The sequence below is a fragment of the Tasmannia lanceolata genome, unplaced genomic scaffold, assembly GCF_043159265.1.
Source record: "Tasmannia lanceolata isolate RefF3 unplaced genomic scaffold, GAP_Taslan_0.1 ptg000006l, whole genome shotgun sequence".
NCBI lineage: Eukaryota > Viridiplantae > Streptophyta > Magnoliopsida > Canellales > Winteraceae > Tasmannia > Tasmannia lanceolata.
The window spans coordinates 26,693,518-26,718,657 of record NW_027518683.1 but is presented as its reverse complement, the minus strand read 5'-3'; the positions used below and the strand labels follow the sequence as shown (position 1 = coordinate 26,718,657).

The following is a 25,140-nucleotide window of genomic DNA, read 5'->3' as shown; positions in this document are numbered from 1 at the left end:
CTGCACAGAAAAAATTTAAGAATTTAGATTTAGCAGGGTACCAAGCACCATGCCATACTTAAAAAAACATCCAAGTTCAACTTCAATGATGCATACAAACTAGTATTGAAGTGTCTTCTTTCAACAATCTCCAGTCCACAGATCAAATGATGAAAGGAACTAGGATTTTTTCCGCGTTAATTGCATGCAACCCAAGAAGGTAGGCATGGTTATGTTTTCATCAGTAAAGTTCACAGTAAGATGGAGGGAAGAAGATGATTCAGGTTAAGATACTAAATTTACATTTTAAAATGCATTCCGCATGTTAAAGATCTATTAGGTGTGCTCAGATGCACCCTTAAATCACAATAACCAGCAACATATCCGATATCACTATACATTTACATTTACTATCAACATTCTCTCCCTCCCCCTCCCTCCTTTTCACCACCACACACCAAATAGATGCATCAAACCAGGGGCATTCGCTCAATTCAGGTTCGAGAAAGATGCCCCATCCAAAAAACCAGGCTTGCAAAATGCCATCGCTTTCCCCCACATTGGTTCTTTGTCACCACAAACAACCATTAATACATACCATTGCATTTAATATTGACAGATTTCTACGGAGGAAACACGTTGGCAACTCCAAGTGGTTTTCCATCACCCTTTCAGCTCTGTATTGGAGTCGCCAGATGCTCTCATGGATTATTCAAACCCTAAACGAAAACCTAAACCATTCAAAGCCATTGAAACCATAAATGAAAATATTTACACCCTCTCAAACCATAAATTAAACCCTTTAAAACCCAAAATAAACCCGAAACCGACCTTGGATAGGATAGAATAGGATAAAACCCGAGTACACTTAGTCAATTTGAGCGGGGTAGATCCTTTCACCTTCTTCATTAAAATTTTCTAAAGGATTCATTAGCCGACCCCAACTACTTTGGGACAAAGGCTTAGTTGAGTTGAGTTGAGTACTAATGACATGATCTTAACTAGATTTCATCCGAAATTTTTTGGATTTGGATTTGGAAAAATACCAGATTTCATCCGAAATTTTTTCGATTTCGTTAATATTTCAGTCAAAGTATGTGAAACATGCGACTTTTAAGATTATAAAACCAAAGTATGTGAAACATGCAATTTCTATCGAATGCCAACAGTTCAAAACAAAACCTGAGAAAAATTAACTTCACTTGCAGAAAATAGAAGAACATTTAAGATATTTCTATAAATAATGACAAAAAGAAAAAGAAAAACTAGTGGTGAAGAATCTTAACTAGATTCGACCGTAATTTCTTACCGAAATATCCCCCCTCCCCGCCAACACACACACACCCAATGTGGGGATTGTAGATACTTTCCTTGCAACTGATAGTAGATTTCGGACGATCGCTTCCCTTCACTGTTCGAGCAGCTTTAGGTTTGGTGATGAGGTCAGAAAATTGTGTTTTAGGGTTCTTGATGCATGCCCACAATTGCACCTCTTAGTCGTTTAGGTGAAGGGAAGTGTCTTTTGGGTTTGTTAATGTGGAGACAAATGTGGCAGGGGTAGGGATAGAGGTGTTGTTGTGGGGAACTGTACAGGACACCTTGGTCGATGGTGAGATCATGATACACGACAAGCAAAGGTGGCTTGGAAGGAAGATGGTGGCAGGAGGTTGGAGACAATCATATTGCTTATGAGGACAAGCCCTACGCATGCCTTGCAGGCATTGCATCGGTTGTGGTTTCTTCTTGTATGGAGATGTTGACAGGATCACCCCTGTTAGTGGTGTGAAGAGGGGGAGATTACTAAGTTTGTTCGTGGGGGAGATATACCACATGGTTAATCCAATGTTCATCGTACGAAAGAATTGGACACTGGTCCCAGATTGATGCAGGAGTTAATGGGTGGAAGGCATCCTATTTGAATTTCGAACATAAAATTGAGTCTTTATCTCGATGCCCGAGGACGGGTTGGGGGGGGGGGTGGGGGTTCCTTGGAATGACATACATAATGAGACAGGTGACGTATTGATGTCTAGGTGACACCCAATGCGTGGGTTTAACAACCATGGGATTAATAGATTCGATCTTCCTGCAGGAGGAGAAGCGCAAAGGATTTCACTTAACAATCCCAGACTAGATCGGTTCGGGCCGCCATGGGATTAATAGATTCGATCTTCTTGCAGGAGGAGAAGCGCAAAGGATTTCACTTAACAATCCCAAACTAGATCGGTTCGGGCCGCTAATGTTAGTGAATTCTAGTTAGCATACCTTCGAAGATGGGGGATCCGATCATCACTCCAATTTCTCAGGCTCTAAAATTCGTCCCCATGTAACAATTGAGTCTGGGAATTAGGTACGATGAAAGCATGGATTTGACTTATGGTGGAAGACTACTCGAGGGTGTCATGCGTCTACTCCCAAGTATGTCTCTTCCAATTACACGTTGTCAGTCTCCTTAGTGAGACTTGTTTGTGTCAAATACTTGATTTGTACGAGGTAGATAGGCATTTCGAATCAACACTACTCCTGTCGGTTTGTGTAAACCGAAGCTAATTTCTTGTCATTTTTTTCTCCTCGTTTATCATATCATTGAGTAATAGTAGAGATTTTCTCTCTGGTGAGGGTGTCTCGAGGTCATAGGATACTGATGTCTCAAGTAGGGTTGATTTTTAGGAATCTGGAAGGTTGGAAGGGCAGCTGAAAACCAGTAGGGTTCGAGATCTGCTTGGCCTTCTCTAACTAAGGAAATTCAGATGCCAACAGAACGTAGAAATCCAACTGTGCCTTCTCTCAAACCCATCAACCTCTCTTCGAAGGGCTTAGGTAGGGAGTCTTCTGAGACGGATCGAGAAGCTAACAAGGGGAGCCCCCATTAGGCGTATAGAGGGGCAAAATTATTGGCTCGTTCATGGTAGAGGGATACTGTGGATAATCCAAGTGTGCACCTTCATATGACACATTTGGACGTTGGTCCCTAAATGGCTGCAGGAGTTAATGGACAGGAGGTGTACAAGTTGAATTTTGAACATAACATGGGGGGTGGCGGGAGGACTTCTAGCTAACGTACTTATGTTCATTTTGTCCATCGACAGTTGTGCTGATGTCAAATATGATCCAGCATATATTGAGTACTAATGACATGATCTTTTCTTATAATTACTTCAATCCTATTTGACTACTCATCTTTTGGCTAACTTCTTTCATCCAATAATACTCTAGCTTTCACGTCGTTTTCTGTAAACCTTCCAATAATACTCTAGCATCCACCTTATTTATAAGAAAACTAACTTCAGTTTTCCTATGTGATTCGTGAATACCCCAATTCTGGATGTCCTCAAATTCCAACCAAGCTCTCTTCAAAGTTGAGCGTGAGTGCGTCGATTACAGGTTCTTTCCATGTTTCCACCCCCCTAAGTTTTGTCCATTTCTTGTTCCATGGTTTCCTTGAACATCCCCTTCTCCAGATCCGATTTAATGATTCATGACTCATCTTTTCTACAACCTTCTACTTAGGTGCCATGCCTTTCTGATAAAAAAATGTAGATTCATTGACGAATCAAAGTCCCAGAGCTTCACCTTCCTCAATAATTTTGTCACTTTATTTTTATCCACAACCACGGCCATAAGATCTTATCGTATATTTGCTATTTTCATGCAGAGTGAAAGAAACACATCAAAACAACAAATGCTTTTTCTCCTACACATCTCTCATCATGATCTTCAAAGACAATTTCTAACTTTCTGTAGTAAATTTCTCTTCTTTTTCAGAATGTTCATTAAGGATGGTTCTTTGTCGAACTCTGATTCCTCCACCCTAACACTTGATTCATCTCCTCTTTTGTGATTGGGAATACATTCTTTGTCGAACTCTGATTCCTCCACCCTCTCGAAGAATTGTTGGATGAGTTGCATGGTGCCGCAATCTTCTCCAAGCTTGACCTTCGTTCAGGCTACCATCAGATTCGAGTGCATCCCAACGACATTTCTAAGACAGCCTTCAAGACTCATGAAGGCCAGTACGAGTTCCTTGTAATGCCCTTTGGGCTCACCAATGCACCATCAACTTTTCAAGGTTTGATGAACGAAGTATTCAAACCCTACCTACGCAAGTTTATTCTCATTTTATTTGACGACATACTTTACTTGTGTACAGCCTTGTGTACAGCCAATCATGGGATGCACACCTTTTACATCTTCGTACCACCTTAGAGTTATTAAGATCTCACAAGCTCTATGCAAAGGACTCTAAATGTAGGTTCGATTGTGACAAAGTGGACTACCTTCGTCATGTAATATCAAGAGAAGGAGTACCTGCTGACCCAAACAATATTTCTTGCATACTTATTTCGCCTTTACCTACTTCAACTAAACCATTACGCGGGTTTTTGGGGTTAGGTGGTTATTATCGGAAATTTATAAGGGATTATGGTAAAATCACAACACCTTTGATGGCTATGCTAAAGAAGGATTCTTTCAAATGGTCCGATGTAGCAAGGGAAGCTTTTGAAGACCTCAAAAAGGCAATGGTTGAAACCCCAGTGTTGGCTCTATCCAAATTCTCCAAACCTTTCACCATTGACTGTGATGCTTCAGGAAAAGGGGTGGGTGGTGTCCTCATGCAATAATGGAGGCCATTGACCTTCTTCAGTCAACCCAATATTTTCTTTTCATGTCTCTTTGGTCAAGAAGAAGTTGAGAGAGAGCATTACAACACAGACCTCGCTGCCACCAGTTACTGATGAGGGATTAATCCAACCTCAACCTCAAATCATCTTATATCGTCGAGTCTGAATCGTGGGAATCGAACCATGACTGAAGTGGTAGTGAAATGGCAAGGAGCTGAAGTTGAAGATGCAACATGGGAGCGCTACCATGATCTATTGAAGAGGTTTTCAGATTCAAACCTTGAGGACAAGGTTGCTTGAAGTGGAGGGGAGTGTTACGTGCACAATCTGTACCATGACCGAAGTGGTAGTGAAATGGCAAGGAGCTGAAGTTGAAGATGCAACATGGGAGCGCTACCATGATCTATTGAAGAGGTTTTCAGATTCAAACCTTGAGGACAAGGTTGCTTGAAGTGGAGGGGAGTGTTACGTGCACAATCTGTACCAGTTATTTAGTTATTTTCTGTAGGGTCAGTCCCATGTATGTAATGGAGTTTGTTTTGAGTCATTGTGGTGTTAGTTATGGAGTCCTGTTACTAGTACGTGGAGTCAGTTCTCGTACTTGTCATTTGGAGAATTGTATTCTACTTAAACTCTTTTCTCATGAATGAAAGACATACAACTTTCTTCTCCTAAAAATTATACTCTTTCGTGGAGGTTGGCTCCCTCCAAGTACCCATTTTTCACCATAGGAAAATCCAAGAGAAAGACGTAACAATCCTTGGAACCACAAATATGAGGGTTCGAACCAGAAATAGTTAGAACCACAATTGAACCAAAATTGACAATTGGGATAATTATTTCCACAGAAGGAACAATAGGAACCACTATTTTAGGAACAATAGGAACCACTATTTTCAGACTTGGAACCACTTCAAACACACTATTAGACAGTTGGAATGAAAATTACTGCTTATAAGGATCCTTGGAACCATACTTACTAGTTTCAAGGGTTCGAAAGTCTCAAAAATCCCAAAATAAATGGTTATGCCTCTTTCCCTTCTGTCAAAAGAGTGCAAAACAAAATCGATAATGGTCCTTCTCCCAACAAAATCAAATGAAACCCTTTGAAAACAAAAATAAAACCCTTGGCCACCAAAATGAAACCCTTCAAAACCTACAAATCCTGAATGAAATCCTAACAAACCACAGTTACACCTTTCAAAACAAATGGAACCATTTCGAACCCTAAATAAAACCCTAATTTTGTTTCTAAAATTTATTTCTTTCGATCCATCGAAACCCTAACAAAACGAAAATCAACAAAATGAAACCCTTTGCAAACCATGGATAAACTAGAAATCAAGTGAAACCTTTTGAAACCCTAACACAGGAACTAATTATAGCTTTATACAATTTCAATAATGGTTCCAAGTATTTCATATCCAACACCCCAAGAAGAAAACCCAAAAAATGAAACCCTACATTAAATAATTTAAAAAATACCTTGGAGAGTTGAAGTACTGGTTTTGGCAAGAGGAGCTACACTTTCCGGCGACAAGCTAAACTTCCCGACGCGTATGCAACTTTTCCGGCAAGAATAGTATTTTCCGGCGAGGTAAAAGGGAGAGAACGAGTGAAAAAAACGAGTGAAAAAAAGGAGAAAACGACTGAAAAGGGGTAAAAGAGGGTGAAAGGGTAAAACGAGAGGTTAAATGGATGGAATGGTATTTTAGTAATCTTCCTCTCCCAACCGTCTCGTTTCTCCACCGACGGTGAGAAGTCTCGTCTGAGAAGAGAAAGGTAAAAAAAAAAATACAGTGTTGAAGGTAAAAAACGAAAGTAAGAAAAAATAAGTTCCAAAAGGGTATATTTGTCTTCAAACACATTTTCTCTCACCTCACACCCCTTATTTTATAATTTTCAAATCACTACCCTTATTTAACAATTTCCATAAAACTTTGCATTTTTTTAATCATTTACCCATTATTAGAGATGGATTTTCAAAAACCATCGTAAAATGTTCATTTTTATGGCTGGATAACATTTTCATATCTTTAATATGCAAAAAAATTTTAGCGATGATTTTTGAAATCCGCTGGTAATAATATTACTAGAGAAGGATTTTCAAAAACCATCATAAAATGTTCAGTTTTATAATTTTAAAAATTTTAATATGAAAATATGCTTTTAGCAATGGTTTTAAATTCTGTTGCTAAAAAATTTGGCTTCCCCCAGTGGATTTTATGTTTTCCCTTTTATTAGTACCAGTAGTGACGAAATATTTTTTTTCCAATCTCTAAAAATTTTCAATTTTATAAATAGCCTCCACAGCTCGTTCTCTCTTCCTTCATGAGGCCGATAGGCGGAAGAAGAAGAAGGAGAAGAAGAAACCTTGAAAAATTATTATTTTTCTCAAAAAAAAAAAAGATTATTGCCAACAATTTTGTTTTTTTTTTTGAAAAAATACATATCAGCGACGATTTTTGTCCATTTCTAAAAACTAAAATTATTTTTTAATACTACATATAAGCAAAAACCTTTAGGGGCCGTTTGGATATGCGGATTTTAGAATCCAGGTATTTAGTTTGAAACAGTGTAAAAGAGGGTTCATGATCAAGCTGTTGTATGCTATCCTGACATCATTTCTTGGATTTTGAGTGAGAAATTCAGGTTTTAAAAACTCTCCCGCACACTGCGATTTCCAAAACCTTGAAATATGGGAGGGTCTGCTACTCTCTTGCTAACAGAAAGAAGGGCGGAAAGTTAAAAACAAGTCAAAAAAGATGGCTGGTCCTCTTCTTCTCTTGTCTCTTAGCTACAATTTTGAAGAAATCCCGAATTCTAAAATCTGCTTATCCAAACGGCCCCTTAGTGACAACAAAACTATCACCATTTCCTGGAATTTACATCGCAAAAACCTTTAACGATGACTTTTAATGAGATGGAGTTTTTTCCCGTCAGTAATTACCTATAGAGATTGATATTTTTTTTTCCTACCATTCAAAAAAAGAAAGAAAAGGAGATTGGTTTTTGCTTTGTGGGAGCTGATTTAATCTGTCCCCAAAACCTAGATTTCTTGTAGTGTTGCTTTCTTGATAGAATGAAAAGCATAACCCTACTTTAGTACATCCGAAAATATTCACATTCTTTTCTTGTTCATTGTTTTTATGAGAACTCAACAATTATTTTGTCAGATATTATTATTGGTGGAAGTTGAACTCACAGCCCATTCTAACAAACATGTGCACTTAACCACCATTCCGTATGTTTAGGGAAATGATATGTTTCAATAAACATGCGATCCACTTGTTTGTCGTGTAGTATTTAAAGGGTTTAGTGCTTCAATAAACATGCGCTCCACTTGTTTGTCGTGTAGTATTTAAAGGGAGTTGTTTATCGAAACACCTTGGCGCAGATATCATTTCCCTATGTTTATTGCTTCTTATTTAGAGGAAAGAAGTACAGTATAGTAAAGAGATGTGGTTCAAATAGAAAATCACATGAGGCTTGTGAAGGAATTATCCCCTTGTCTAACCCATCAGTTTAGGGAACTAAGATGCAGGACTAGTGTAGAGCAGATGCGCTTGTGTCCTAGTAACTGAGGCCTGTAGGACCCGAACCAACAAGCAGCTCTTCATGTGGTGGGATCTTTGTAGAGCTATAAGGTGTGAGAGCTTGGGTCTCCCCAATATTTGTTTGAAAGCACTAAGCAGGGGAGCAACTCGGGCTGATTGTTGGGAATTTTGATTGAGCTTTTACTATAAATTCAGGCCGGACTCGGATTGGTTCCTATTCATTTTTAGCAAAAGCTCAACCTGACCGGGCTGATTGTGGGCTTGTTTGTCTGTTTTTTGTAGTTAGGCTTTTTTCACCTCTTGTGCCTTCCCATATATTTTAAATAAAATTCTCGGATCTGCCTTGGGCATCTCTATTTTCCGGTTTAAAAAATTTAGAAAAACACAGGATTCCCAAAAATTTTCGAACATCGAGTTAGTAATTATGATAATGAGAGGGATCAGAATTTTTGCACATCTTATCATTTACTAAAATTCTCCACACCTGTATTACAAGAAATTTCACATACATATTTGCAAAAAAATAACAAAAAATAAATAAACAAAATTCATTGACTAGCTATAATAATAGCCAGGTAGGCGGCTTAAAACCTAGATAAGCTTTAAGCTAACACCATAATGGTTGTTATTACTATATTAGGCCTGCCTACTATACGTAAATATATACAAATTAGAGTATATATATATATACTACATTACAATCAAAATTGGCAAAGCCAATCTTGAATAGCGAACCGAAGTGCATGGTTTGGAGTAAGATTCAAGTGTTTCAACTTAAGATTGGTCATCGGCGAAGTTTCACATCCATTGTCCAGCCATCTGCGTAAGGCCTCACCTTCATAGGTGTGTCCGTCCGCCGCCAGTTGAGGATCGTGCATGATTTCCTGCAACAATCCATTTTAAATAAGCTGCACTAGTCCTAACAATCGGAACTGAATTCTTTCTGGTTAAAGAATCTCTTTCTAGTTGCTCTGGAACAATTAGGAAATATTCTCTTACAGAAATATCAAATATGGATTCTGCTTCTGTCGGCAACATGATAATGGGTAGTGGTCCTACTTATGGGGTCCCATAAGGTATCTAGAAATAATGTATGATTATTTCTTCATTCAAAGTGGGCCCGTATTTTTATTTGATTCTATTTCTATATTCTTTATAGATCCAAGGACTAAATCAGCCAGCTTTGCCCCTATGAAACTTTAGACAAGAAGTGAATTGCATATCAGGGGAAAACTAGATTTTCCCTATTTCTCCGTTTCTTTCAACGTAAAATGGGTGTCAAACAAATTTTATGCTCTTTTTTAGTGTAAAACTGGGCATAAAATTTGTTTTTATGCCCATTTTACGTCAAAAGAAACGGAGCCTATGGGGAACACTAACCTCGTCCATCAGTAAATGGGTGATGTTTCGATAAAAGGAGGCATCTAACCTTTGAAAAGGAATGTGGGGTTTTGGTATATATATACAAGAAGATTATCACGCACCTTAAGGATTGGGCACAAGAAGAAATCGGGCACTGGACGTTCCTCTGCTACATATAGGCATTCCAGCTGCCTCACCACTGTCGGCGTAAGCTCCGGCCGATCTCGACTGTTAATTTCACTGCATTGCAACCCAAGTTCTGCCAGCCTCCCTGCGGCCAGTGAAGGCCACTCACCAGCCGATAGGTCCAAAACAGATGCCAATTTTCCACTTAACATTGCTCTTCGCACCTCGCTCGCCAACCCCATTGGAGGCCTCCCAGTGAGTAGCTGTAGAATTATGATCCCAAAAGAGTAAATATCTGACTTGGGTGTCATCACACCATTTCTCTGGAACTCTGGATCTGTATAAGGAAATGAACCCTTTGGCTCTGTATTGCAGCGAAAAGTAGGGAAATGTATGATCTCATCAGACACGAGCCGGGATATGCCGAAATCTCCGATCTTACACTTGAACTCAGAGTTGAGAAAAATGTTTTTGAGTTTGAGATCTCCATGGATGATCTTTTCAGGTTTGGAAGAGTGTAAGAAAAGGAGAGCGCTTGCGATTTCGGCTGCGATACGGAGGCGGGCTTTCCAGGTCAAGGGAGGAGTTTTGGTTTTGCAGAAGAGACAATCTTGGAGGCTACCATTAGGTAAGTATTCGTAAACGAGGGACCAGTCTTCTTGGCACGCACCAATCAAGGTAACCAGATGAGGGTGTTTAAGTTTACTGCGGACCTGAACCTGCATACATTACAAAGGGTGTTATTGTCATACTAAGGAGGCTTACTTTGGTAAAGCTAATGAAAGAAACATAGTCACATTTGGTACTACAGTGTCAAGTGAAGAAACCATACCACAGAGCTCTTGTGTATATTGAATCACTATAGTTTATTTTAGGGATAATTACATTTACACCCCCTCTAGTTTCTGACACATCCACTTCAACCCCTATAGTTTAAAAAGTGACAAGGACATCCCCTCTAGTTTCGTTTTGTTTAAGGTTTGCCCCTGTTTGGATTCGGGTATGGGCCCACATTATTTGGATGATCCAAATCGTTCATTTGATGGGTCCTGACATAGATAGGGTGTGCCCAAAAAATCAGCTCCATCGGATCATCCTAACCCTTCAATCTATGGACGAACCTTCAGCTGAGGGGGCAAACCTTAAACAAAACGAAACTAGAGGGGATGTCTTTGGCACTTTTTAAACTATAGGGGTTGAAGTGGATGTGTCAGAAACTAGAGGGGGTGTAAATGTAATTATCCCTTTATTTTAAACAAGGTTTTAAATTTCGGTCGAAATATTTCGGTTTTGGCCAAGGTCAAAATGTAATTTACATGAAATTATTTTTGACAAGATTTCGACGAAATTTTGCTGAAATATCACCGAAATTCCGAAATTTCAGTGAAATGTCGCTGAAATTTTAAAAATGTCCACCGAAATGTTATGCTTTCCATTGAAATGTCAGAAATTTTCACCAGTTGGACATTTCAGTGGAAATTTAAAGAAAAACCGAAATTATTATAATATTTTTACATGATTTCAGCCAAAATTTCCACTGAAACCGAAATATTTCGGTTTCGATGGCGGTCGAAATTGATACCGAAACCGAAATTTAAACCTTGATTTTAAAATATTTATTGTTGCAAGCTACGCTTATTGTTTTCGTTTCTTTACTGAGAGATATACCTCTTGTTGAAACTCTGATTGACCTTGCAAGTTATACGGGTGCAACTTCTTTATAGCAACACTTCTATCCAACATCTCTCCCTTGTAAACACACCCGTACCCTCCCTCTGTAATCTTGAAGCTCTCTGAGAAGTCACACGTTGCAGTTCGCAGATCCGACAAAGAAAACTCTGAAAATTCAGATGATTGATTGATAAACCTATTGAACCCATCATAGTTTGGAGCTCTGGCATGCACACTTCTCCACCGTTCGAGTCGACGCACAGAATCCTCTCTCTGCCGTCGTATCTTCTTCCTTTCATGTCGAAGAGTTGTTACAGATGCTTGAATGAGCTTCAATTCTCCGGCGGCCTCGTCCCGGTGATGTGCTGTTTCTCGGGCATTAACGTCAAGGATGGTTAAGTTTCTCATAGTCTTTTGCAACTCTCGCAAAGCCTCATCTCTTTGTTCTGACAGTTTTTCTAGCTCCTGTTTGGTAGTTTTTAGTGTATCTTCAACTTCGTTTCTGACTTCTACTTCGCGCGCATAGGCAGCTTCAGAAGCTTTGATCTGGAAAGGGCAGGGAGGGAGATATTTGTTAGAGACAAATTGAAAAACTTGCAAATTGCTAATGTGTTTCCATGGAACACCAATGTTTTAAGTAGCATATCAAATCTAGTGCATTGTCTGACGTATTACAGTTGTCAGGAATTTTTTTAGGACAAAAAGATATTAAACTTGGTAATACATCATGTACCTGTGGGTCTGTGTATGGTCAATATTCTACATATCAGCTGATACGTCTAAACACCACTTTTTAGAAATGACTAAATAGTAATTTACATATTCACCTGTCTGGTGATTCATCATGACCCTATATATATATATATATATATATATATATATATATATGGAAAAATGTTTCCACACTCAGTTGAGTAGATAATGTTATCTACTCCGTCGGCCAGATTTGGTGGATTGGGATGATCCTATGAAGCTGATGTTTTGGGCACACCCTATCTATGTCAGGGCCCATCAAATGAATGGTTTGGATCACCCAAACAATGTGGGCCCCCACTGTACTTCTGGCCGACAAAGTAGATAACGTACCTATTCGACCGTATATAATCCAAAACTTTACTGTATATATCATTCATACTCTCAGTTGAAAAAATGCCAGCTTGTACAGTACCCATCCTCATAAAAGATTTAAATAGAATTTGACATACTGATTTTAGGTGATCAGATGAAAGACGGCCGGAATTCAAAAATTTTAAACCAAAAGAAATTTAAATAAATCCATAGCATTTAAAAAAAAAGCATTTTTACTGCTCAAAATGACCTGAAAAGTGAAAATGTTTCCTTTTCCTAATTCATAAACCTTAACAACTGTTTGTCTTGGTAAGTTTTTGAAACTCAGGTGCCTTTTTTTTTTAATGGTTGTAGATTTCATTAAACAGAAACGGGGCGCATGAGGAGATGCACCCCACATACAAAGAAACAAGGAAAAAAGAAATACAATGAAAAAGGCTAGATAAAAAAACAAAGAAAAAGATATCTCCGTTCCCATTATGGAGGAAGGAAGTTGAACAACTCCAAACTTTGTTTGTCTACTCCTTCCCTAGCTAATCTATCCGCTAAGCCATAAGCTGATCTTCTTAAATGCTCAAAGCACAAAGATGATCCACCAGATTTGTCTCGAATCTCATCAAAAAATTGAGCAAATCACCGAGGGGGAACCAATGAGCCTCTAAGCCATCAAATGACATTAAGGGAGTCACCCTCCACATGCGATCCATAATGTCCCTTTGAAAGCGAATGATGCCCTGGTGAACTGCCTTAACTTCCGCTTCAACCCGTGTGAAACTCCAATAGGTCCTGAAAAAGCCCAAATGACTTCATCCGATGAATATCTAAGAACACCTTCTATTCCGGCTGGCCCTGGATTACACATGCTAGAGCCATCAAAGTTGAATCTAAACACTCCAGGGGAGAGTCTGCCACTGTTGCACAGTAGAAGACCTACTCCGACTTCACTCAGGTGCTTATTACATGAGTTTTCTGTTCCTAAAAGTTGTGGTCTTTTAACTACCTTGTAAGCTAGCTGTTATTAAATAAATAATACCAAAGTTACTAACATTTAAAATAAAAATCATTATGGCATTATTCTAACAAATGCCCACACATATCATTTGGTGATCATGTCAAGTATGAGGTACATGAAATTATTTACGGATTCTAACTTGAATCGATAAAATAGAGAGTATGCATCTGCATAATCACTTAAGATTACTACGTGTATGTTACAATAATAAGGTAAGACGGTGACAATATCATCATTTTCAGCAAAAAGGAAAAAAATATTTTTTCACAATAAATAAAGGTATATGCATTACTTCGAAAGATGCATACACTGAGGAAAAAACAACGCAACTTAAAGTTAGAGACCCTTACATTAAATTATAGCCTAAACTAATGGCCAAAATGACAGCATGGCCACCTATAAGTAGCATATAGCAGAAATTACTAAATAATAATTTCTGATATGGACACATGCTTGATATGCTACATATTGGTATCAAAGGGTAGGCGGTATGCTAATTTGGTATTAAACAAATGGATGAAAAGGAAGGGCATGTCCAAGGGCTTAATTATATGCAAGCATACCTTGTTGATGGCCTCTTTAGTTTTAGACTCCAATCTTTTACGATTCAGTATCTCTGCGGTGGCCTCTTTCTTTGATCTCTCAGCTTCTAACCTTGCTTCTACAAGCTGATTATTCAAAATTTCAAGTTCCACTTCTTCCTGAAACACAGAAATTAATGCTTGAAGAACTGAGATAAAGCGAGGAACTATGTCATGAATATCATTCGGCAAGGGAAAATCTCGGGATATATTAAATTTTTATTTTTATTTTTTTCGGGTTTATATCGGGAAAAAATGATAAAAATAAAATTATTTAAAAAATATATAAATTTAAGAAAAAATATAAAATAAAAATATCGTAAAAATATCGGTATAACTATCATGATATTAGCGCGATATTTTATGATAAAAATGAAAATATCTCCTTGTTTTTAAAATCTCGGGTATTTTGGAATTTTGTTGTTTTATCCAAATATCGTGATAAAAACATGATATTTGAAAATACCAGAGATATTTGTGACATAGATGAGGAAGAAAGATTGCTATTGCCTTACCTTCAAAATGGTATCTGATGAAAACCGTCTATCGGTAGGTGAAGAAAGTCCAGAACTTGTACTGGTAAAACCCTTTGAACTCTCCGAATTGAGAGAACCAGTTCCATTAGAAAAAGGGAATTCAGGAGTACATATAACCACTTCTCTTTTATCTGGTTCTGTATGGGCTCCGTCTCTAATTGCATTTAGAGAAGTTGGGCCTTCTGAAGACTCCCTTGTCCAAACATTTTTTCCTTTGTTGACAAACCATATCTCACAGAATTGTGGAGCATTCTTGGCTGTATAGTTTGCCTTGCTAGAACTCCTCTTCATCTTCATGCAACTGCAATATATATCCCTCAGACTTTCTATAGAAGAGACACATAGTATGAAATCCCAATATATTCATTAAAATAAAAAAGAATTCAAGTCCAATTTAAAAATTTTAAGGGAAAAGAGTATAAAAACTGATTTGAACGGTATAGACAACTTTTCAGTAAATCTCTATTTATGCTTAAGTAAGCTGTACAATAAGTATTCGATACGACTGGAATTCCTCTCTTTGAAGATTTGAACCCAACACTAAGTAATGCAAAATTCAGCACTGATGATGATAGTGGAAAGGGTCAAATTTGTCAAACGACCAATTACTCCAAAAGCGTAAGCTGTTGGAAATGGCGCTATTTAATCTTTTATACTTTAACACCCCCCCTACATGTGGCACATGTGCCCCCCTCTTTTGGTTGGCCGTTACATGTGGTTTTTAATATCAAGAAGTTTTGAACCCAGGAGCTCTGCTCGAATACCATGTCAAACGACCAATTACTCCAAAAGCTTAAGGCGTTGGAGATGGCGTTATTTAATCTTTTATACTTTAACAATATTTATAACATTTTATACATGCGGAGAAAATTGAGGCAAGAGAAGAAGATAATGACCAATCAACCATGCAAAACAGACCAATATATGCACATGAGAGATTGAAGGAGAGTATTGAATATATGGAGATCCAAGTAAACAAAAATCTCTTCTAGTTAACAAAGCACATTTTCTATGTTGATGTGAATAGCAGTAGATTACAGTGTGGAAGAACTATAATTGATTCTTTGTTTTCAGTTTTATCAATGACTCTAAAACCAGTTTTCATTGGTGAATTGAGAGGTAGAAAATGATATAGGTGACTTGGTTTTTGTAGCTTTCATATTCCCTAACTTTTCGGATATTCTAAATGTTTCTTACTTAAAAGGTAATTTTAATTTTCAAAGGCTTTCAACATTTCTAACATTTAAAACCGAGAAACATTTCCTAGGATCCTAGTTCAAGACTACAATTCATGAAAACCATATTAAGCACTTTATGCATCTTCCAAACCCTGTTTGATGGAGGAAAATCCTCACGAAAACAACATAAAGAGGAAAAATTTATTTCGAAGGCAACCATGCATCTCGAAATTGTAAAAGATGACCTTATTTTCGCACGCGGGAAGGGGGGGGGGGGGTAGTATTTCCTAGGTTTTAGTGATGATATTTTTGTCAAAGAGGGTTCTTAGGGTTAATTGCTTCAGAAATCTCTAGTCGTTTTTCCTTTCCTTATATATGTGTGTGTAACCTCATGGCACTTCTTAGGTGATGTTATGTTATGAAATTGAAAGAGCTCTTGCTTTTGAAGAAAACCGCCTGCTCTTGGTGTGTGCTTTGATCAACCTAAGGTGAGATGCCCTAGGAAAAACATTGGTGTAATGCCTTTGGTTTTGTTGGTCTGACTCCAAAATCTATGCTAAACTTTCTGTATCTTCAAGAATCAATATAACATCTCAACCATTTACTTCTTTATCTTGTTCAAAACTTAAAGATTTCCTGGTGAGTTTTAAGATAAAAATCATATATATTTTTTTGAGATAAAAATCATATATTATTCAAGGGTTTAATTAATATTCTCAAGAGGAACAATCTAAACAGGTCATATATGAAATCTGATAATTTGGGTTAGTCTCAATCATCAGATTTGAGAACTATTTTCTATAATTTTGAGATACAAAGTTTTCGTGGTTACTTAGAGCATATTATGGCAAACATGAAGAAAATATGAAAAGAGTTGATCAAATATCTGACGGGTGATTAGATTAATCTCATCTGCTTAGTTACAAACTGGTTAAATTTCTAGATCCAATGGTCAAATCTGATTGAAAATTATTAAGGATTGCTACATTTAATTATGATCTGAAATCGTGTGGTTGAATTTGGTTATTTGGACACATAGAGGAAACTCAAATTTGACTAGTTTAGTGTAAAATACTTGAAGGAGACAATTATTAGTTCTTCTTCCCAAATTGGTCCTGCATAACTGCTCCAAGACACAAAATGTTGAAAGATCAATTCTACTTTATTTACTTGAGGATGTACTAGTCATCTTATCTATACTTTGGTTGTTTATGTCTTTTGACCATTAACTGAAGCTATTTTTGAAATTCAAGTAAATAGGATTAAGTAAGAAGGAGCTTTGTGGAATTTTAAGGAAAAATAACAAAAAGATCAGTTTTCAATAGATTTGATTGGTGGTTTTTTTACTTTACTTTATTTATTATTATTATTATTATTATTTTTTTGCATTTGATTGGTCGTATCAATCATACGAAAGCTTCAGATTTAATTTATATCAGTCCTGCGAAAAATCAAAGTCATGGTGATGTTTTTTGTGGAAGTAATGACAAGTAGACAGTCATGAGAGTTGGTCTTAGTGGTATGAACCTTCAACTACTTTGTGATTGCTCATAAGAACCAGATAAGGCAGAACATAATCTTTAAGAAAGGAGCAATAGTAGAAAGACTACCCTCTTCAAGGGGAGGATAGGAAAGTAGTTCTTCAATGGGAGTAGGTGAGTGGATTTGAAGTTTTATGCTTGTTAAAGAAGACACATACAGTCTACAAAATTCACAATCATGAACCTCACAGTTCCTCAAACCCAACTATCATTTCCTCCTCTTCCACTCCTATTCCTAAGATATATATTACTTGTTGCCTTACACAAAGGTAGATGCTTGTGCTCTTATCAATTTGGGTATCAGGCTTTCTTTTCTACTATATCCTCTATTGAAATAGAAAAGAAGCTTTGGTTAATCAAAAGTGGAAAAAAGCTATAATTGAAGAGTTAGAAAACAATAATCTTTGGAGATTTCAAGTTACTAAAAAGCATATTGTAAGGTAGAAATGATGTACATTCTAAAGAAAAAGCTGGCAGATCAGTGAAAATACATCACGTGATCTTCTGGCTAAAGTCTTTAAGCAAATCTTATGAGGTGGTCAATTTAGGGGATTTTGCTCCTATAGCAAGAACAAGTCAGTAAGATGATTCTTTCCTTGGAAGCTAATTTACCATAGCCTCGACATCAGGTTGATTTGAAGGCTTTTCCGATCTTTTTCTTTATGAGGATCTCTAAGAGGAAGTCTACATGACTCCTCTAGGATTTCTACCTAAATGAGAAGAGAAAGGTTTGGAGACTCAGAAAGGTTATTTATGGCATTTTTTTTTTTTGAGCTGCAGGTTATTTATGGTGTTAAGCAATCACCTTGCGGGTCATTTGACATGTTTATTGGAACATTTCTAAATAGTGGGTTTAATAGACTAGAAAATAAGGATTAGGGATTGCGGAGAAAAGGAGAGGAAGAGGAGATACAGATAGAAATAAATGGGGAAAGGATTTTCGTATTGGTTGGTTCTCACCCAACAAAAATCTTGATAATATATAAGAGCTCCCTGATACATGACAAACATAATTAAAAATAGGTGCCTCCAATGAAAAAATTAAAATAATAGGATAATATATAAGACTATCAGTGGGTCCCATCACAATACTCCCCCTCAGGTTGGTGCATACATGTCCGTTTGTCATGCCCAACTTACTGAGAATGTCAATCAATCGATTCTTACTAACCCCCTTCACTAGGATATCGAAAAGTTGAAGTTCAGCCTTCACACAAGGAATAGAAATATGTCCCACTCCCGAGTAAAGTTTCCCCTTGATGAAATTTTGATCTATCTCAATGTGCTTTATTATATGATGTTGAACAAGGTTTTGAGCGATGTTAATTGCTGCCTTACTGTCACGATAGAGTTCATAGGTTTTTGAACCCCAAATCTTAGCTCTCTTAGTAGAATTCGCAACCACAATTACTTTACAGTTTACATACACCATGTGCCATGGATATGTACCCATCTTCTGCACTAGACCTAACCAACTACTTGTTTCCTACTTTTCCACAAAACCAAATTCTCAACAATAACCGGATGTATATCTATGACTTGTGATGGATCCATGGCTTCAATCTTTATATGGATGCACTTTTTGAACAATATTAATCTACCTGGAGATGATTTCAAGTGTTGTAATTGTATGAAAATGCCCTCTCTTGATCTTGCCACCTCAATTAGAAAGTATTTTAATAGTCCCAGACCTTTGATTTCAAACTCTTTTCCTACTTAGTCCTTCAACACCTTGATCTCTTCTGGAGAATTCCATGAGAATACAATATCATCAACTTAAACAATCAACGAAGTCAAGCGGTTCTTTGTCCGCTTCATAAAAAAAGTGCAATATGCCTGGCACGGGATATAGCCTCTCCTCCTTACCACCTGACTGAATCTTTCGAACCATGCTCTTGGAGATTGTTTTAGCACATATAAAGCCTTATTCAACCTATAAATTTTTCCTTGACCGAATCGAAATTGGAACGCTAGTGAAGGTCACATATACAGTTCCTCTAGCAGATTTCCATGTTCAAAAGCGTTCTTCACACCCAACTGATACAACGACAAAGAATAATTTCTGCATTAAGTAGTCTATCATGGAAAGGTCATGGGAGAAATTAAAGTATCATGCAATGGCATTATGTGCCACATGTCATATAGTGTGGCTTAAATCTTTTTCATCTGAGATGGGAGTCTGAGTTAGAGTTCGTATGACATTACACTGAGACAATTAGGTAGTCATACTTATGGTCACAAATCATGTATTTCATAAAGGGACTAAATACATTGAGGTGGATTGCCACTTCATTAGGTAGAAGTTGTCATCCAAAGAATTTACTACTTTCTTCACCATGTAGAAGGATCAACTTGAAAATTATTCATAGTAACATGGTTGGCAAAAACATATTGTTTAGATTTCTTTCCAAGCTAGGCATGCTTAAGATATGCACCAGCTTAGGACTATGTGTGGAGAGAGAGAGAGAGAGAGAGAGAGAGAGAGAGAGAGAGAGAGAGAGGGAGAGAGAGATTTCACTTCATTTATTAGTGTTAGTTAGGGACATGCTAGTCATTTTCTATGTTCTTTGGGGCTGTGATCTTTTTACTGTAAGCGGGGTGTTTCAATAATTTGAGTAATATGGTCCCACAAAAATTGCATTTCCACTATTTTCTGTTCTTTTCCTCTGGTTTAGTCATTTAGCCTGAAGAAATATAACTTTCTCACCAGAATCAGAAGGTGCATTAATACGAATTAAGATTAAGGGGATTTCCTCATTGAGTTTCAACTTTCGACAATTCCCAATTGGAAAGATACAAAGAATTCAAAATATTCAAGGACATAACCAAATACTACCAAAATGGCCAAATGTAGAAGGAAAAAAGATCGACTTATAGAATGGTTTGAAAAACACCATTTGAATAACCAGCACCAGAATTGGATACCTCAAACCTGGCTGCATTAATGTAAGGCTTGCCTTGATTCAGGGTCATGCATTCTTCAACAGTAACTGAACATTGTACTTGACACATATCGTTTATTTAATGCCATTGCATTAATCAAGCATTTCTTATTTTAATTTTCCTAGATTACATAAATTGGTTCTACCCCTCATTTTGTGTAATGAAAGAATCATTTTCCAACTCCTGTTTTCAAGCCAATGAAAATCATCAAAAATCAAAATTTATTTTGTTCTTATAAAATACCAAGTTTATCTTTCTTTATTTCCTTTTAAGCAGTTACAATATAAAAGAGTAAATACTGTATTCCCTCTCACGGGATACCATTCTAAAAATCCCACAATAACAATTTGTACATCCAGTTCTTCTATTTCTAGCTCTTGATCATTTTGTTAAGAGATTTCAGGGGAGTTCTGTCTTGCATTGATTTTTCCCTACTTTCTCATAGTGTCATACATGTTGTAACACAGTATTAGTTATTACTTATTAGAAAACACTATGGTTTGGGGAGTTTAAATGCATTGCCGAGGATTCCCAATACAACCGGAAAGGCAATTTCGTTAGTCTCATTTCTAATAGCTCTGGATATTTGTTATTACTTATTAGAAATCACAATGGTTTGGGGAGTTTAAATACATTGCCGAGGATTCCCAATACAGGCGGAAAGATAATTTAGTTAGTCTCATTTCTAATAGCTCTGGATATTTGTAATATATCTAAAAGAGTTACATGGTAAAGTTACGATTGAAAAACCAGGTATTTAACTCAGTTCAGAAAGTTAAAAAGACCTAGTGAATAACATAAGGTTTAGGTTGTCATGGAGAACCACTTACTTGTCTGGTGCAGATCCCATAACAAGCTTCCTAATACCATGTCTGCTCACCAGCTCTACAATTCCTTCATGAACATGTTCATTTTCAATAGTAACAATGCTTGCTTGCACCTGCAAATGCAAAGTGAATGTTTTCCATGAGTTGCCTCCAATAAAAGATAGAAAGCCCCGGAGAAATATCCTACTATATAAGAATTACATGGAGAAATCAATACAGCACTGGGTTTCTAGTATGAATGATTTGAAGACTTAGGCCTCTTTGGGTTCGATCAAAATGCGTCTGTATTTACAAATACATCTATTTTGAGTTAATCTTATTTGCAGATCCACTAAGGCCTCTTTGGAAGCCATTCACATAGCACTTTTAAAACTATTATAACCATAACGTACAAATAATGATAGTTAACTTCAAAACCATTTCATATAACATTATTTACAATTAATTTTGAGAGGTATCCAAAGAGACCCTTCCTTCATTTCCAAGCAGCTGCTAACATTACTTGGGGAAGTTGGAGTGTATAAAAATTATAGTGTTTTTCAATATGTATGTTGCAAACAAGACTCCAACAACCTCGCTCAACCAAAAACTTTAAAGATGCTAGATCCCTAACATATTTTGGGCATCACCTGGTTGAGATGCATCAAAAGACTGCCAAAAATGCCATGTTGGTGCATCATTCCACCCTTGCTTTGGACAACTGTCGTCAATGGTGTTGGTTTTGTGAATGCTTTGGACACCAAACCAGAAGCTTAACACAATTCTACTGAAACATCAAGCATACAAAACATGACTGTAGCTTGACCAGACAACAAATTTCACCCTTGCAGGTGTAGGTGGTTCATATTTAGGAACCATGGATTTCCCACAAGAACCTTCTTTTCCTAATTGTGAATGGTTTACAACAACCATCCATTCAATATCATTACAATTGATAACCAATTGGAGATGCCCAATTTAATAGCTAATAGTCTCCTAATCTAATATATACAGGACAAACAGAACCACTACTATAATGATTTAATCACCAATGACCACATAGCCATGAAATTTTGTACTTAATTTTTAATCTTTTTATGCGAAATCATAATCTTTACTCATTTCCTATGGGTTCAACACAAGGATTGGAGCCAGTAAACCTTTCATGTTCACGCAACTTTCATTTTTCTCTTACCTCTCATCAGAAATCAAGATGTCTAACAAGGAATTCTCTCCTTCAACTCGAACCCCTTCTCTTCTTTATCCTTGATGTTACTGGATGCACAAGAACATCTTCAACATCCCTTGTATTTTTGGGAGCACCTGGAGGCTCCCTTGCTATCGCTTTATCTTTGTACTGTGACCATCTCGGTCTTCTCCCTTGCTAATAAAATTTTAGGCTATCATTAAAAAAAAAAAGAAGAACATTTTCAACATCCCCATTATTTGCAACTTATAATTCCTGCCCAACCCTGACAACTGATGCACTATATAATTGAATGTGTCTTTCAAGCCATACATTTCTCCATTTGCCAAGATTATTCTCATTTGAAAGGCGCTTAATAAAATCATTCTTTCGGTGTGGAAAATATAAAACTAACAAATGCCACTAAAGTCTCCTGCTAAATGTCAGAATAAAAATAGTTCAAGCTGCTGAGAGGTGAAAATGGTGGTTCCATGCCAGAACATCATGCAGTATTCATCTAGAATAAGAAAAAAAACATAAAAGGTAAAATTACACAAGCTTGCACTAATTAACACCTACAATTTTGATAAATCTAACTGATAATCAAACAGAAAATCCCGATTATTCAAAGAATCTGAAGATTTCTGAAATGAAGTGGGTCAAGTTCATTTGGAAGAAAAAATGCCACCATAATTTCAAGTAGCACAAGCTTCTAATCATAAAGAATTATATTTTCAATTATACAAAAACAATAACGACAATGAAATGGAAAATTTTGGTTTACATTCTCAAAATCTGATGATTTCTGAAACTAAATTGTTCTTGTTCACTTGGAAAGAATAGGGGATCAATCAGTGGACCTTGCAGTGATGATTTTAGAATTGTATATGCCAAAAAAAATAAAAAATTGTAAGAGTAGACAAGCACCTTAGATCTATAGCAAATGCTCAAATAATTAAACAGGAGTTTCTTTGTTTGTTCCCTCTCTTCTCTTCTGTATGCAGACACCAGCACCTCATTAGCTTGACTAGCAGGAAGTTTTCCTACTGTTGAAAACAAATTACTTGCTGTTATTATTATAAAAAATAAAAATAAAAAAATCAAAGACTACATGAAAAGATTGAACATACTCAATTAAGAGGAACTAAAACTATATGAAATTTATAAAATAAAGGAAACATATCAGATCTTACTAATACCAATCTGAAGAAAAACAAACAAAAAATGCAAAGAAAACTTTAAAAAATGATCACATTAACCATAAAGGAAAAAACTGTCAGCTACCCAATGAGAAAATAATGGGGAAAATGGAAAATTGAATACAAGGTGAGGAAAAGCTAAAGAAAGAAATAATAATAACAATAATACCAATAATAGCAATTAATCAACAAGTATACTAATAACAATAGCAGCAGAAGTGTTCATAACAAATTTCACATGCATGAAAAGAGAATCACACACATAAAATGCATTGAGAAATTAAGAGGTCAACAAGTAGTAGCTTGAGAAAAAAAAAAAGTAGTAGTAATTTCAAAGCATATGAAACTCAATTCAACTGAACAAAGCCTTTGTCCCAAACTAGTTGGGATCGGCTAAATGAATCCTTTAGAAAAATTTCATGAAGAAGGTGAAATGAATCTACCCGACTGTAATCCTGGCTCTAGTTGGGTTCTTATCCTTGGATCATTTTCTTCCATTCTATTTTTTCCAAGCATATGAAAATTATGAAAAATAAAAAACCAGAAAAAAGGAAAAAGAATAAAATGGAAAGTTCATTAGAGAAAAAGCATAAAAAAAAGAAAAAAAAGAGGTAAAGTCTTATAAGAGCGAATTTTAGAATAAAAATGACAATAATAACAAAAATAATAAAAATATAAGGAACTGGGTTCTTCTACGTGGATCAGTTTCTTCCATTCTATTTTTTCAAAGCATATGAAAATTACGAAAAATAAAAAACCAGAAAAAAGAATAAAATGGAGAGTTCATTAGAAAAAAGGAAAAAAAGAGAAAAAAAAGAAGAAGAAAAAAGAGGTATGTCTTGTAAGAGAAAATTTTAGAATTAAAATGACAATAATAACAAAAATAATAAAAATATGAGGAACCCATCTTCAGAATCAATTCCAAAAGACCTCAATAATAAAATATAAGGAACCCATCTACAGAATCAATTTCAAAAGACCACCCATTAAAGACAGGAAAAATGAAAAAAAAAAAAAAAAAAAAAACCCCATTAAATGAGAAATGATTCAAAAGAAAGATAAAAAAAAAAAAGCTTACAAAGGGTTGGAATAGTTTGAGAGGGTTGGTGAACATGAAGAAGGCCAATTTCCAAATCCCCAAATTGCTGAATAGTCCAATGGATCAAATCCACAGCCTTTTCTACTGATTTACCAACTACTACATACACTTTCTCTGTATTTTCTTCCTGAATTTCAGGCAGAAGAGAAGCTGGTAATGAATTTTGAGAACAAAACCCACGTGGGAAATTTGAGGGGGATGATGAAAACATAGAGAAATAATCATTAGATGGTTGAGGAGGAGGGGAAGGGCTAAGCAATTCCATTAGATGGGTTTCTCTTCAATCACAGTTACGTCAAAGAAGGTTGAGACATATGATCGTTTATTTTTGTTAGATTTTTATAAGTTTCAGTTTCTTTTGATTTTTCGGTTTTCTCTAAGATTCGTTTATTCTCTGAGATTCTTTTGTTGACTTCAATGACTCACTTAACGCGGAAGAAGAAGCCTAGAAAGAGAGGTACATTGGAAATGGTTACTGATATTGGCACTACCGAGTTTTGATATTTGTACTAATCTTTTTTGTCTTTTATTTGTTAAGTAGCTGTCAAACGTTGTTCTTGTTCTTGTTGTCAAAAAGTTCTTAGAAAATTAAAAGCTTAAGTTGTGCAATTATTAAAGCATGATAGTGCCAATATCAGTATCCACATGAAAATCAAGGACGAATAAAGGAAGGG

General features: G+C 36.4%; 1 protein-coding gene across 4 annotated transcripts; it reads right to left on the bottom strand.

The window, feature by feature from the left end:
• Window positions 1-8,596: 8,596 nt before the first annotated feature.
• Window positions 8,597-24,891, bottom strand: LOC143880170 (U-box domain-containing protein 33-like). Of its 4 annotated transcripts, none has more exons than XM_077382955.1 (8): window positions 24,446-24,891; window positions 23,096-23,214; window positions 21,007-21,116; window positions 14,494-14,815; window positions 13,961-14,098; window positions 11,315-11,863; window positions 9,643-10,365; window positions 8,597-9,042 (listed from the first exon to the last, which is right to left on the bottom strand). In XM_077382955.1, exons 1-8 carry the CDS (start codon window positions 24,729-24,731, stop codon window positions 8,860-8,862), a joined length of 2,430 nt encoding a protein of 809 aa, XP_077239070.1. In that variant the 5' UTR covers window positions 24,732-24,891; the 3' UTR covers window positions 8,597-8,859. The 4 variants fall into 4 exon arrangements, with proteins under 4 accessions (XP_077239070.1, XP_077239074.1, XP_077239071.1 ...); XM_077382959.1 differs by having other exon boundaries at window positions 14,494-14,840; window positions 23,096-23,162; window positions 24,446-24,576; XM_077382956.1 differs by lacking the exon at window positions 24,446-24,891 and adding an exon at window positions 23,811-23,959.
• Window positions 24,892-25,140: the final 249 nt, after the last annotated feature.

Bases quoted from the DNA above. Each gene is read 5' to 3' on its own strand.
- LOC143880170 (XM_077382955.1), bottom strand. From the start codon at position 24,731: ATGGAATTGCTTAGCCCTTCCCCTCCTCCTCAACCATCTAATGATTAT. The intron at 11,864-13,960 runs GTATGCTTGCAT...TGCCCTTTCCAG, and splicing joins CTAAAGAGGCCATCAACAAG to ATCAAAGCTTCTGAAGCTGC. The intron at 9,043-9,642 runs GTGCGTGATAAT...GGATTGTTGCAG, and splicing joins TCTTGTGCCCAATCCTTAAG to GAAATCATGCACGATCCTCA.